This window comes from Otolemur garnettii, unplaced genomic scaffold (genome assembly GCF_000181295.1).
Source record: "Otolemur garnettii isolate 467f Iridium unplaced genomic scaffold, OtoGar3 scaffold00029, whole genome shotgun sequence".
In the NCBI taxonomy this organism is placed as follows: Eukaryota; Metazoa; Chordata; class Mammalia; order Primates; family Galagidae; genus Otolemur; species Otolemur garnettii.
Window position 1 is genome coordinate 17,182,816 of NW_003852424.1, and position 14,873 is coordinate 17,197,688.

At 54.1% G+C, this 14,873-nt stretch overlaps 1 protein-coding gene across 1 annotated transcript; it reads right to left on the reverse strand.

Annotated features, from left to right (window-relative positions):
* Window positions 1-3,835: 3,835 nt before the first annotated feature.
* SEMA6B (semaphorin 6B) lies at window positions 3,836-14,609 on the reverse strand. Its single transcript, XM_023512560.1, has 16 exons — window positions 14,489-14,609; window positions 14,180-14,303; window positions 13,052-13,112; window positions 12,822-12,884; window positions 12,365-12,466; window positions 11,631-11,721; window positions 11,154-11,273; window positions 10,579-10,667; window positions 8,476-8,693; window positions 7,526-7,657; window positions 7,182-7,331; window positions 6,649-6,831; window positions 6,415-6,561; window positions 5,541-5,618; window positions 5,396-5,454; window positions 3,836-4,964 (listed from the first exon to the last, which is right to left on the reverse strand). Exons 1-16 carry the CDS (start codon window positions 14,607-14,609, stop codon window positions 4,033-4,035), a joined length of 2,670 nt encoding a protein of 889 aa, XP_023368328.1. The 3' UTR covers window positions 3,836-4,032.
* Between the last annotated feature and the right edge of the window lie 264 nt (window positions 14,610-14,873).

Genomic DNA, 14,873 nt, shown 5'->3' on the forward strand with positions numbered 1-14,873 from the left:
GGCGCCTGTGGTCCCAGCTACTTGGGAGGCTGAGGCAGGAGATTCGCTTGAGCCCAGGAGTTGGAGGTTGCTGTGAGCTGTGAAGCCACGGCACTCTACCCAGAGGGATAGCTTGAGCCTCTGTCTCAAAAAAAAAACAACAAAACACCATCCCTAGGAGGATGACAGGACAGCTCTTTGAGTAAAAGATACTATTTATAATAAACTGAAACAACCAAGAAGTTCAGTGTAAAGGACAAAAGTGTCCTCGTATCCAATTCATGGCATGTTATTGTGGGTTTCTTTAATGAATTTTTTTTTAAATAAAAATAGAGTTCGGTGGTGAGTAATGACAGAATTTCTGTGTTCTTTCAACAATGGCTTGGGAGGAGCAAAACCTTGTTTTGAATTCTAGCTCTGTCATGAACTATTTTGTTTTGTAACCTTAGGCAGGTGACCTTTCTTTGCTTCAGTTTACCCATCTGTGAAGCTGAACTCAATGTCTGAGGGCCTCTTTGGCTCTTTCTTTCTTGTTTTGGATCTTTTTGTTTCCTAATAAAACGCATTTGGAAGCTATACGTTTTCCTTTGAGAACTGCTTTGTCTGTGTCCTATGGGTTTGACTATGTGATGCTTTTTCTTGTTGTGTTCTAAATATTCAAGTATGATGTGTTATCTTAACCTGCACCCAGGACTTCTGACATGCCTGGCCATGACTCTTTCTCCCAGCCCAACCTCTAATAGATTTTGTCCCCATTCAGCTGTGAGGATTGATACAGGGCTCCCCCTTCAGAGGTGGACAGAGACCCCCCATTTTTCTAGGCCTGAGTGAGCTCAGAGGTCAGTCTCAGGTCCAGACCCCCATTTGTAGGCACACACAGGTTCTCTGCAGGCTGTATTCTCTGGACAAACAAGCTCATAAAAAGTAGCATGACCAGGGTCTCCTCTGGGCTGCCTCTGTGGGAACATACCCTACTGCTTCTTCTGGAGCAGAAAAGCACGCTTCAGGTGAGACCACATCCCTCTGCACTATGGCAGTTTTAAAATTAACTTCTGCCCAAGCTTCTGGCACCAAACAGTTGTGACATACACCAGACATACATTCTGTCTTCCCCAAACCCCCTGCCTGTAGAATAGAAAAAGCAATATATAAACCTTTCCCTAGGTAGAAGGCCCAATGGGCTTCCCACTTGGGTCCTCCTCTCCACTGCCAGAGGTTCTGTTCCTCTCTTTGCTTATCTATCTCTTTTATCTCTCAATAAAATCTGTCCTTTCGGGTGGCACCTGTGGCTCAAAGGAGTAGGGCGCCGGCCCCATATGCAGGAGGTGGGTTCAAACCCAGCCCCGGCCAAAAACGTCAAAAAAAAAAAAAATTTTGCCCTTTCATGATTTGCATGGTCTGTGGATTCATTCCTCGAATCTCAGGGATTAAGGACTTGGTAGAGAGAGAAATTTGGTTGTAGGATGACTAAGAGTTCTCTCAGTGGATCAGAGACAAATGTTCTGGCTGACAACAGCAGTCACAGATAAAGATAGAGCAGGCTCAGCGCCTGTGGCTCAAGTGGCTAAGGCGCCAGCCACATACACCTAAGGTGGCGGGTTCAAATCCAGCCCGGGCCCCCCAAACAACAATGACGGCTGCAACCAAAAAATAGCCGGGCGTTGTGGCGGGCGCCTGTGGTCCCAGCTACTTGGGAGGCTGAGGCAGTAGACTCGCTTGAGCCCAGGAGTTGGAGGTTGCTGTGAGCTGTGATGCCACGGCACTCTACCCAGGCGGATAGCTTGAGCCTCTGTCTCAAAAAAAAAAAAGAAAGAGCAGTTTGGGAGGCTGAGGTGGGAGAATTGCTTAAAGGCAGGAGTTTAAGACCAGCCTAAGGAAGAGTAAATCCTCCTTTCTACAAGAAACAAAAAATATCTAAATGAGGTGGCACATGCCTTTTCTCCCAGCTGCTTGGGAGGCTGAGGCAGGAGGATCACTTGAGCCCTGGAATTTGAGGTTGCAACAAGCTATGATGACACCACTGCACTCATGCCTGGGCAACAGAGTGAGGCCTTATTTCCAAAAAGAAAAAAAAAAAGGAAGGGAGATGGACATATACATGAATATACAGACAAGGACACAGATACTGACATAGATAAAAAGGTAAATGTGAAAATACCTAGATAGAACCAGAGTCATAGAGCAGGACACATAGCAGAGAATGATAGATTTGCAGAGTTCCTGATAGAAATAAACCCATAAAAAACAGACACACAGGTTCAAGAGGAACTATTAGGTGCCTTCATGGTGATTTGCATTTTTTTGTGGAATGCTGGTCTTCCCCATAAGGAGGGGCCTGAATCTGTCGTGTCCGTGCTCTGTCCCCAGAGCCCAGCCATTAGTAGGTACTTAATCAACATGGGCTGCGAGGAAGGAAGACTTGTGAAATACAGTGACATGATACCAAAGCAATTTTTTGAAATCAGATCACATGTCCTGCTTGAAACTCTCTGATGGCTTTGTGTCCCACTTGAAATTCAGAAGATGAGGTAAGGAGAATGTGGAGTTAGTGTTTCATGGGGACTGAGTAGCCTCAAACTCCTGGGCTCAAGTGATCATCCTGCCTCAGTCTTCCAAGTAGCTGGGACTACAGGTGTGTGCCACTGAACCCAGCTAATTTTTTTACTTTTTATAGAGACGGAGTTTCACTATATTACCCAAACTGGTCTTGAATTTCTGGCCTCAAGTGATCCTCCTGCCTGAGCCTCCCAAAGTAATCCCAGGTGTGAGCCACCATGCCCATCCATCATGCTTTTTCTTACACAATTAGCTCAAATCAGGGTTTAATTTGCTTGTATGGCATTGGCCCATGCCCCTCTCCCACAAGTCCACTTTCATAAGGGCAGGGCACGTAATAGGTATACACTGTATATTTGCTGAAGAAACAATCAGAAACTGTCCTCTATCCAGATGAAGATGGAGACAACCCCCACATCTCTCCAAATTTCTACATCCAGCCCCCGAGATTTCTGTCTTGATGTGGTCAACTGCCCCCTCTACCCCCCAGAGGACAGAGCACAGCCAGAGCCTTGGGGGCCGGTGGTTGTAAACAGAGTTTTATTGATGGGGAGGGGCTGGGGGAGGCAAGCTCCAGAAAGGGTCCAGGACTCAACTGGCCACGTGGCATGCATGGTCAGCTGGAGATCAAAGGGGGGAGGTCGCAAGAGGATGGGTGATATGGGACTCTCTGACCACCCCAGGACTGTACTACAGGGGGCCTGCCCACCTTCACCTCCCCCCAGGCCTCCTTGAGCCCTGTACATTGCAAATGTGACTTCTGGGCAGGCTGTCCCGATTTCTGGCCTGAAATCCCAGCACTGTTCTCCCTTCCCTCTGCATGGGGGGTTCAGACTCTGGACCGGCACCTTGGAGGCCCTCGGCCTTCTGGTAGCCCCAGCATCGGCTCAGCCAACGCCCAGGCTGCTGGGGAGACCACACGCTCTCACTTAAACACACACAGCACACGAGTGGCCCACCTAACGCAGACGCCCACAGCAGCCCTTACAGGCACGCACACACGCCCCTCACCAGCCCCTTGCACATACAAACACAGCATGCACACCCACACACACACCCACACACACCAGGGGCTTGGGGCAGGGAGGGACATTTTGGGGGGGAGGGCTTGGGTCTGCAGCAGTGGCCCCTCTCCTGTCCCCACCCCACTGCCGAGCCCCTGGCCACCACCCCAAGAACGGAGTTGTGCAATTGGTTAAAAAACTGCAAAAGAAACAAAAATTGCAAAAGAAACCAAAATCTACGCGCATAAGGTCAACCTCAAATCCATAGCAAATTCCTCCCACCCACCCACCCCAAACCATCTCAGTGTCCTGTGCCCCGGGTGGGGGGAGGGCGAGCTCGTTGTGCTTCCGTGTGGCGGAGGGGGCCCCCCACGCAGGTGGGGTGGGGGTCTTAAGCACCCACTCGGAGCTGGCCAGGGCCTGGCGTTCTTGCGCCGTCTGTCGCTCCTGGTTCCCGTGGCTGGCACTGCCAAGGTGGTGGGAGGGCCCATGCCTAGGGCACCGGGGGTGCAGTCCTGTCCGCCCCCCCATAGGGGAGGAGGTGGGCCAAGTCCGTACTTGGCCGGGCATGGCAGCCACGGTGTCGTTCCCCGGGCCTGCCCTCGCCACTGTTGAACGTGTGCGTGCGGCGCAGGGCGGTGGCTGGCGGGGCATGGGGCCCTGGTCTCCGGAGGCTGCCCGTCGGGGGTGGGCTCCAGGGCCGAGGGTGGCTGTCAGAGGCTGTGGTTGGGTCCAAGGGGCCCGTGGGTGCTGACACCACTCGCCGGCGGTCCGGGCTGGCATGAGGGGTGAGCGGGAAGTCGCTGTGGGAGGCTCTGCCAGGCCGCGCAGCATAGAGGCGGGTGTCGGGGGCCGGCTCTCCCGGTGCAGGGGGCTGCTCTGGGACTCGGGTGGGGGCCAGCAGCAGCAGAGAGGAAGAGGCGGAGGCGGAGAGCAGGGGGTGGCCATGGTCCCAGCCACGGGAGGCCAGGGCATGAGGGTGGGGGTGCGGGGTGGGCAGGCGCTTCTGGGGCAGTGGAGTCTGCTCTGGTGTGGGTAGCAGCCCCGAGTCCAGGTCGTGGGGGCCGCCCTGCAGCAGCGTGGCTTTGGCCCACCCATTCTGCATGAGGGGTGCCAGCAGCGCCTCAGGGGGGCCCCCAACCCCACCAGCCCCACCAGCCCCACCACCCCGACCCCCAGGGCCAGCTGACCGGCGCTCCCCCAGTCGGCTCACACTCAGCACTGCCTCGCCACCCCCATGGGCCAGGATGGCCTCCTTGTCCTTGCGGCGGGCCAGCTCACGCCGTTCCCGGAGACCTACAAACCAGCCCACACTGAAGCCGGACACCACGGCGCCCACTACGAAGGCGGCCACTGACGAGGTCACCAGCAGGTTCACAGACACCAGCCCGGCACGCTCCTCGGAGAGGCTTGCCCGAAGGAGCCCTGGCAAGGAGGTTGGGTAAGAGGGCTAGCCTGGGTGTGTGTGTGTGTGACTTGGGAGAAGTCTGCACACCCCTCCAGCCTCTTCAGGCCTGTCTGGCTGCCCTGCGATGTCTCTTTGTTCCCACCAATGTCTGTCCACTTTCAGTGTCTCTCTGTTTTTGTGGGTTCTGGGTGTCATCTCAGAGTTGGCCCATCCTTCTGTCTCTGTCTTCTGGGGTCTGTCTGTTCTTCTGCTCTCTCCCTCCCTCAGAAGTGGGATCCAGGCCCTTCTAAAGTCCTGGTAGAGTCTAACTGCCCCACCCCCATGAGCATGCTGAGGCAAGAGAAGCCTGGAGAACCAGGATTGGGGGTTCCTGGGCCTTCTCCCTCACTCCCCTCATAGGGATGGGGGATGAGGGTTCCTAGCCTGACCTCCCCTCCCTCCTACTCACCTGTGCAGTCCCCTAAGCCTGAGGTGCTGGCCCCAGACACATCCTGCTCAAAGGTGACTCTAAGGGGTGAGAGGAAGCACAGTGAGCATAAGTTCCCGGTTAGGTCAGCCACACACCCTCCGCCCACCTTTCTCTGAAGCAGTACCTGGTGCCAGGGCTAAGAAAGATACAGGAGCCGTCGGGAGCCCACCCGCAGTAGGGGTCCTGGCTGCCAACACAGTTCCTAGAGCAGACAAAGGTCTCTTATCATCAGCCCCTTTCATCAGCCCCTTTCACAGCCCCTTTCACATGCACCACAGTGCATGCCCACTGGGTCCTGCTGCAATCACCTGCTTCTTAAGAGCTGTTCCTGGGTCCTCACAATGATATATCTGTGGTGGGGACTATGGTTCCCCATTTTATAGACAAGCAAACCGAAGCTCAGGAAAGGAGGAGCTGGGATGAGCATCCTAGCAGGCTTGCTCCAGATTTGTGCCATTAACTCAGTGGGGGGCAGAAGATAGGGGCCTCTGTGCTGAGGGTTCACAGGGAGCCCAAGGGTCACCCATACTCTGCATGCACCCTAACTGGACACCAGCTTTAGACACAGGGAAGCAGCCTCTTTCCCTCAGCCTGTCCTCCCCACAACAGCCACTAGAGGACGTCTGTGAGCACCAGAGTCAGGGCCTGTCCCTCCTGTCACAGCCCCCACGGTCCTACCTCCTCAGGGTCAAAGCCTAAGTCCTTTCTTCCTTCCCTGGTGCCCACCAGGCTCTGCATGACCTTCCCTGTCCCCTCCCTGCTCTCCCCTCCTCCCTTCCTTTCCTTTCCTCATTCTGTTCTAGCAACTCAGGCCTCCTTGCTGTGTCTCCAACACACCAGACACAGTCCTGCCTCAGTACCTTTGCACAGGCTATGTCCTGTTTATTACTCAGCAACTCAGAACACTGTTGGGCCCCCAACTGGAACCTGGATTCCCTCCTCCCTGTTCTTATTTTTCTTAGCTCCCACCCACATCCAGCCCAGAATGGGCTACTCACTTCATACACCCTGAGTGCTGCTGGCAGCGGGCCACAGGCACACGGACCACACAGCGGGGAAAGGCCGCCAGCAGGCCCCCTGAGGCTGTGTCCAGCTCCAGGCTCAGCAGCCGCTGCCCTATCTCACCACCACCAGACCGACCACACCTGGGGACAAACAAAGTGGTGAGACTCAAATACCCATCCCATCTCTGCACCCACTGGTGCCCCCTCCCTGCCTTAACCCAGACACACCTGTCTGGCCGATAGGTCTCAAACTCCTCTAGAAAGACACTGGGCCCAGCAGTCCCTGAAGCGCTGGCATTGGGCCGGACAAGAAACTTGAGGACAGTGCCTGCCTCGGAACCCAGGAAGACGACAGTCTGGTTGCCCCAGGGGCCAGCACCCACATCCACGGCCACACGTGTCAACTGGTGCCTGGAGGCCAGGTCAGGGTGGGAGTCAGGCTGGCCTTACAAACTGCTGGCCCCACAGCCATCACATACCACCAAGGCAGGCACAGGGGTGGTTACACAGTTGCGCAAGGACACTGACATACTAATGTTCGTGAGAGCAATAAAAGTGGGTGCATGGGTGAACACACTCAGGCATGTGGGAACACACACCAGAAATAAGAGGACATGTGTGTTCATCACAGAACAGATTCCCCCCCAGACTGGGCTCTCACCAGGGTCTCTCTCCCTCTTGCCTGCAATAAGCCCTGTCCTCCCTCCCCACTATCGTGGCCTGGGTCCTTGTCCCCACACCCCTGCCCTGCCAAGACTGACCGCATCAGCGTCCGCACAATCCAGGGCCCATGGCCTAGGGAGGGCACAGCCTCATCCATCAGGGGGTGGGTCTTGACGAAGTTGAGAATGTCATCAGGCAAGGCGCTGGAGGCGTTGTACTGCATGCCGGGAGCAGCACAGCACCCAGGCCTGGGTGGAAGGATATAATGGGGAGGTCAGGGTTAACTTGAGAGGTCCCCATAAAGGGCCCTTGATTTGCCAGCAGGACCTTCTGCCCAAAGATCCTTAATTTTTTCCATTTGCATAATGAGCACAGCTGAACTTGGCAACGACTAAATATCTGGGCACCTTATCTGGGCACTCAGGATGGAGGGGACTCTCACCGGGGCCGAGGCACCTGATCTTCCGGTACAGGTGTCCAGATGGATTCAGGGGACTTCTGCTCACGGAAGCGGCCTTCAAACACAGCAGCCACGTGTGTCATGTCAAAGGCGCAGACAGCCGAGCCAGGGATGCTGGGTGGTGATGGTTTGGATTAAAGAGTTTGGTGAGCCTGGTGGGCGGCACCACCTTGGACAAGCATGCAGAGGAGTCCTTGACCTCGGACACCAACAGATGTTTGGTTCCCTGGGTGGCACATGCTTCCCTTCCTTCCCCCATTCTATGTCCTGAGCAACTCTCAGATAGGACCATTGTCTGGCTCCTCTGAGGTCACCTACCCATTTAGTCTCCTATTGTCACTTGCCTGAGAGTCCCCTCTCCCATGTGCTACTTTTGCACCCTTAGAACCTTCAAAACCTGGAGAACTTTAAGAAAATGTAAACCTGGTTTCATCCCTCTCCTGCTCCTCACTCTCCCATGGCTCCCTAGTGCTCTTAGGATAAAGTCCAGGTCCTCTCTATGGCCCACAAGGCCCTGCACAACCTTCCTCATCCCCTCCCCAGCTTCCCTTCCTCCCTCTCTCCACCTCAGCTCACCCTGCTCCAGACACATGGACCTCCTCCATATTAAACATAGCAAGACTGCAGCCTTAGGACCGTTGCACATGTTGTTCTTTGAACGCACTTCCTTCTTCCTCCATCTTACACCCAAAGCTTAGCTCCAATGTCCCTTCTCCCAGGAAGCCCTTCTCGCTTCTATCCCCCAAAGGCAGAGGATAAGGGCCTTGGATGGTCAGTGTCTTTTTCATTCCACCCCAGCCTGGGGCTGAGGCCTGTTGGACATCCAGATTTGCCCAACCCAAGACCTAGAGCATGTTTGATGATTGCATTTGGGATCTCCCCATGCAAGCCCACCAAAAGCTCTCAGTTTGCTCCTGTGAGTGGGCTCTGACCTGTTGCTGGGTGTAGAAAAGACTGCGAGGACCACGGGCCGGCCCCCCAGGCTGACCACGCCTGTGACAGCCTGTAGCACGTTAAAGTAGAAGTGGGAGTCCCCAGGAACAGAGCAGTTGAGCCGTGCTTTCAGGAAGGACGTCCACTGCTTCTCCAGCACACGGGGGGAGCCTCCCACGTCATTCTTGCATACTCGGGCCACGCGGGACACCACCACCTGGGCATGACAGTGGACAGATAGGAGGCCTGAGTCTGTGTCCCAGGAAGACTTGCCCATAGGCCACACCGCCCAACTGGGATGGAGACATCTGGCCCTGGATCTAGTGGGACCTCTCTGGGCCCCTGCTGTTCCAGTAGAAATGTGGGGAAGACGATGGTAACCATAGTAACAATGATGACTATAATCATCATTTCCTCCACTTGGTTCTCACATCTCTTACACTCCTCCTGAACGGAGCCTCTAATGTTCCTATTGCACATATGGGACACAGAGGCACTGAGAAAGGGAAGTGACCTGCCCAAGGTCACACTAGTAGTAAGAGGGAGTCTGTGCACTTCATTACTATCTGGCTGCCTGGATGGACAGATGGATGGATAAGTGGATGAGTATATAAATGGATAGTTACGTGGGGGTGTGTGTGTTGATAGACAGACAAATGAATGAATCTGATGAAAGATGATGGATAATAAAGGAGATAAAGAAGGACATGGGTGTTTGGCTGGATGGTTGCATCAGTAGAGGGTGGGTGGATGAATGGGTTGATAGATGGGTACAAAGAAGGATAGATGGATAGATGGGTGAATGCATTGATGGATAGATGTGTAGGTGAGTGGATGGATGGGTGTGTGGCTGGCTGGCTGGAAGGGTGCATCAATAGATAGGTGGGTGGGTGTATGGATGAATGGGTGGATGGATGAGTGGGTAGAGAGATGTGTACAAAGAAGGATGGATGGATAGATGAATGAGTGCATTGATGGATAGATGGGTGGGTGAGTGGATGGATGGGTGTGTGGAGGGATGGATAGATGGGTGCATCAATAGATAGGTGGGTGGGTGAGTGGATGGATGGGTGTGTGGATGGATGGATAGATGGGTGCATCAATGGATAGGTGGGTGGGTGAGTGGATGAATGGATAGATGGGTACATCAACGGATACGTGAGTGGGTGGATGGATGGGTAGATGGATGAGGGAGTGGATGAATGTGTGTGTCAATGGATGGATGGATAGATGGATGAGTGCAATGATGGACAGATGGGTGGGTGGGTGGATGGATGAGTGAGTAGATGGGGGGTTTGTGAATGGATTGATGGATGAGTGTGTGTTGGATGGATGGATGGGCATGTAGATGGATTGGTGCATCAGTAGATGAGTGAATGGGCAGATGGATGGGTAGATGGATAAGTGGGTGGATAAATGTGTGTATGGATGGATAGATAGATGAGTGCACTGATGGATAGACAGGTGGGTGGCTGGATGGATTAGTGTGTAGATGGATGGATGGATGCATTGATAATAGATAGGAGGGTAGGTGGATAGATCAGTGCTTGGGTGAATGGGTTATGGATCGATGATAGATGGATGGATGAGTAGTGGGTGGGTGGATAAATGAGTAGTGGGTGGAGGGATGGATCGATAGATGGAAGGGTGATGAGTAGATGATGGATGGTTGGTGGGTAGTTAGATGGGCGGGTGGGTAGATGGATACAGATGGATAAATGAGCTGATGGAAGTGTGGGTGGACTGAAGAACAGGCAGATGGGTAAGTGGGAGGCTGAGCAGGTGGACGGAAAGGCAGTCGTTGAAGAACGATAAATGATGGTAGCTGGGTGGGTGGACAGTAGAGGAGAAACAGCCTCTATTTGACTTCAGGTTCGTATCCTTTGCCAGGGCTGAGTGTACCAAGGCTAATCCATATACGCCTTCAGCCTCCAGGCATGGACCCGGCTGGAGGGGAGACCTTGAGGACCAGATGCAGAGTGTGGGACTCTCACTTCAGGTGGAGATTCATGGATCCACTTTGGACCTCCACTTCCCATGACTGGAGCCTTTCCACTCCATTTCCCACTAAACAGATCTCTTGCAGGGAAATAGGGCCTTACCTTCTCCAAGTAGTTAAACTCCATTGCAATCTCCCGGAAGAAGAAGTAGACGTGGTTGCCCCACTCCACTGCATGGACAAAGTATGGCTCTGTAAGACAGAAGGGATCAGAACTCAGCCCCTGATATAACAAGGGTGTTCTGGGGCTGAGAACTAATCAGCTTTTATGGTGAAGGGGAGACCTTGGCTGGTTACCCAGGCAAAAATGAAACAGACTCAAAGTTTGGTTATTTTGGTGCAAGAAGGGAGGTCAGAAGCCTGAAATCACCATATCTACTCCCTACAAATGGCAACATCTACTATTTTTTGTCACTTTCCTCCCTCATGTTGAAGAGCTGAGTTCCTGTTATACCCCTGCTATAGTTCCATTTCGGGCATCTAAAGCCACCCACTTCCAGCAGGTTCTCCTTTAGATCCAACTGAAATCACATTCCTCTAGATTTATGTTCAAAGAGGTCAATACATTCCAAAAATGAGAAGTCCCCTTCCTAGTTTCTCTGTGACTCTTATTCTGGTGAGGGGATTTGATAAATGTCAGCCCTGCCAGGACTGGGCCCACTGCCCTCTGGACCTCACCTTTGAACCACTTGGAGTCGTGTTTCACGGTGCGTAGGGTGGGCCGGTCCCCAAGGCTGCGGTAGATGACAGCATCAATGGCTAAGAAGTCAGTAACAGTGGCTGTGAAGAGCATTCCATCTGGATAGGGTGGATGGGAGAGGCAGGCAAAAGATAAAATTGTGTCCAGGGGCTGTGCAGGTCTAAACTCAGTTTTCAACAGAGTCCTGAATCCAAGAAAGCCCTGCCTCCAGGCTGAGCCCCAACCCCATCTAAGCCCTGTTGCTAACTGAGCCCTTGACTCTGTCTAAGCCCTGAACCTGGCTGAACCTTAATCCCAGCTGAGCCCAAACTGGGGCTGAGATTCTGTCCATTTCACAGCTGGACAAATGGTCACTCTGTGTCTTCTAAATAACCCAGACTCCAAGAGTGGAAAATGCCAGGCCCTGCCCAGGGCCTGGCTGAGCAGATAGATGCACAGTGGCAGAGGATACTCACCAGAGAATAGGGCGACATTGGCATGTTTGGGGTCATAAGGGCAGCGGGCCATGCCACTGATGTTATCCCCAAGAGGCTGCAGGGTATCTATCTGTAGGGCAGATGAGGGTTAAAAGACAGACCTGGCTATCCCTGGCAGCCCCAACTCTCAGGCTGTCCTCTCTTTACCATGGATTACTGTGTAACTGTGGCCTTGCACTAGACCTTTCTGGGTCTCAGTTTACTGATCTATAAATATGTCTAAGAATTGTGGCCAGCCCTGGTGGTGCATGGCTGTTTATCCTAGTATTTTGGAAGGTAGAGATCGGAGGGCTGCTTGGGGCCAGGAGTCTGACCCTGGGCAATAGCAAGAAAAATTAGCTCAGTGCCAATTACTCAGGAGGCTGAGGGTCGCTTGAGCCCAGGAGTTGGAGCATTATTGTGCTACTGCAATGAGCAATGATCATGCCACTGCACTCTAGCCTGGGTGGCAGAATGAGACCTTATCTCAGAAAATAAAAAGAGTTGATTTGTTAGTTCTAAAACTGGATGGTAGCTTAAGTAGCTACAGCTCTCCTGACCCCTTTGGAAGTAACTGACCCCCTTGAGCCCAATCTAGGCAGGGAGGGCATATCCCGCAAGACCTCCTGTAGGTGACACCGCCTGGGGAAAAGCCCTGGCTAGTGGAGGCAGGTGAGCAAAGGTCTGGAGGTTACACCTGTGTTGGGCAGGGGTTCTGAGAGGCAGAGACTCACGCTGTAGTTGGCGCACACTGGGTTGAAGGCGTTAGAGCCGCACACGAAGAGCGTGGACTCATCCCGAAGTAGAAGCACCTTTACGAAGTTTCGGCACTCACCCTAGGGTGAGGACAAGGGGTGGGGGGATGTGTGTGTGAGCATGGCTGCTCTGTAAGCTACTCAGTAAGTGTGGCCTGATCTGTGCGGCATGCGGAGGTGGTGAGGGCAAAGGGCAGAGCCAGGGCAGATCTGGGGCCTTGAGGGAGGGGACAAGTAGAGAGCCAACGTTGTGGATATGGCCATGACTACGGACTATTTTGTGGGCGTGACCAGGGTCTGGGCATAACCATGGCAACATCAAGGTCCTAAACTAGGAATGAGGAAGAGGAGGAAGACGAGATACCGCTTTGGGCGTGGCCAGGGCTGCTGGGGTGGTGGTGGTGGTGGTACTGGGGCGGGGCCAGTGCCCACTCACCTCTTGCTTGCCTTTCATTCGACACACGTCGATGTCACTGGGGTTAGATCGCCAGGTCAGCTTCTGCGGGCAGAGAGCTGGTGAAGGGGCAGCAGGGTTCCCAACAACCCCAGGAACCTCCCACCCCCCGGGGCAGTGTCGAACCCATCCGGTTCCCCAGAGCAGTGTGGGGTCCTTCTGATGGGATCCCAGGCCCTGCCCCTCCCCTCCCGCCTGCGCTCCTTCCTCACCCGCTGGTAGCGCAGCTCAGTGGAAGTGGGCGGCTCCAGTTCCACCCGGTACAGGTTATCCCTGGGGGAAGGGTATGGTTAAGTGAGACTGGGGGGGCCTCTGCCACCCTTCCCCTCTTTCCAATCTGTCCAAAAGGTAAAAGCAGGTACGCGCTGAAGCCCCTAACACCAGCAAGTCCAGTGCTAAGCAAACCCCGCCATACACTCTCCTAGGGCCCCCTCATGTCCTAACAACACGATGGACCATCCAATGTTCTTACATCAGACTTCCCATCCCCCATGTCGAGGAAACTGTCCTGCATAAGATCTCTGGTGACTGAGAAGTCAAGTCCAGTGGTCATTTCTCCATCCTCCTCATCCTCTCCAATGAATCCGATCTAACCAAACCCCACTCTTCCTGGGAACACTGTCTTTATGGAGCCCCAGACTCTCCTGGCTTCCCTCCTACCTCTCTGGGACCCTCCTGAAAGGGTAATGTGGCCATGGGGTGGTTCCTCCTCCTGCCTCCATGCCCTCCCCTCCTGGGCAATCTCGTTTATTCTTGGAGTTCTAAGTGCCCTCTGCACTCTGATGATGTCCCCAGTCCCATCTCCAGATCTCCCCCCCTGGCCTGCCACCGAACTCCAGACACAGGGCACAGCTGCCCATGAATATCCCCCCTTAGGTGACTCCCAGGGTCTCACACTCAACACAGACACTCAGGGCCTGACCCAACCCCCAAACCAGATCTGAGTCTCAGCTGAGGGCAGTTCCATCCTTCCAGGGGTTTGGACCACAAGTTTCCAGGATCCCTCACCTCTCCTCCTCCTCCCCTCCCCATCTACCACATCCTATATAAGCCTATAAGGCAGTCAACTCTGCCTTAAAGTCTATCCAGAATGTGCTCTCTTCTCCCCTTTGTGGCTTCCATTGGGTTGATCCCCATCACTGCCAGACTGGACCAGCCCAGTCTCCTCTGCCTTGGTTCTCCACTCCCACCTAGCCCTACCCGGCCTGTTCTCCTCGCAGCAGCCACCAGATGGCGCCCATGATCACCTGAGTCAGGGCCTTACCTCTGCCTACAGCCCTCCATGGCTCCAGCCTCCCCGAATCAAAGCCCAAGTCCTCCCCCAACTGTGTCTGTCATACCTGTCTCCAATAAACAGCGTCCTGTTGACCCGCAGAACCCTCTGTATGTTGAGGTCGTCAGCACCCTCTGTGGGCGTCAGGCGTCCAGGTCCACTGCCCACGAACACGGGATAGTGGTTCAGGTCTTGGGGAGAGCAATGGGAAAGGATTTGAGCCAGGGCCTGGGGTGGGAGTGGGGTGGGCCGAGGTCGTGATACTTCTAGAGGTAGCTCCTGGAGTAGTAAGGCCCCAGGGGCAAGAGGACGGACAGGAGACCCAACTGGGAAGCCACACCCTTACGAGGGACTCCACCTCCGCACCCCCACTCACAGTCTCTGGGGGCCACACTGAGCGGCGGTGGTTCTTCGGGAAAGAGGCTGTGGGCGCCCCCCAGGAGCAGCAGCAGAAGCAGCAGGGCCAGGCGGGGAGGGTGCGTTCGAGGAGTCCGCATGGCGAGAGCCAGGCGACCAGAGGTGGCACCTGCGGGCGAGGGGCGGCGGGGTGAACAGGCGACCTGTAGTCCCGATGTCAGCCCGCAGAGGGCGTGCGCGAGCCTCGGCTGAGTCCTTCAAGTCCCAGAAAAACTCCCTGCTGGGATGATTAAAAAAATAATAATAACATCAACAATGGCACTAATAATAATAATAACCGTACACAGCACTTATTTTGCCATCAGAACTTTATGAACACATGTAAATGAAATCCCAGGAAACAG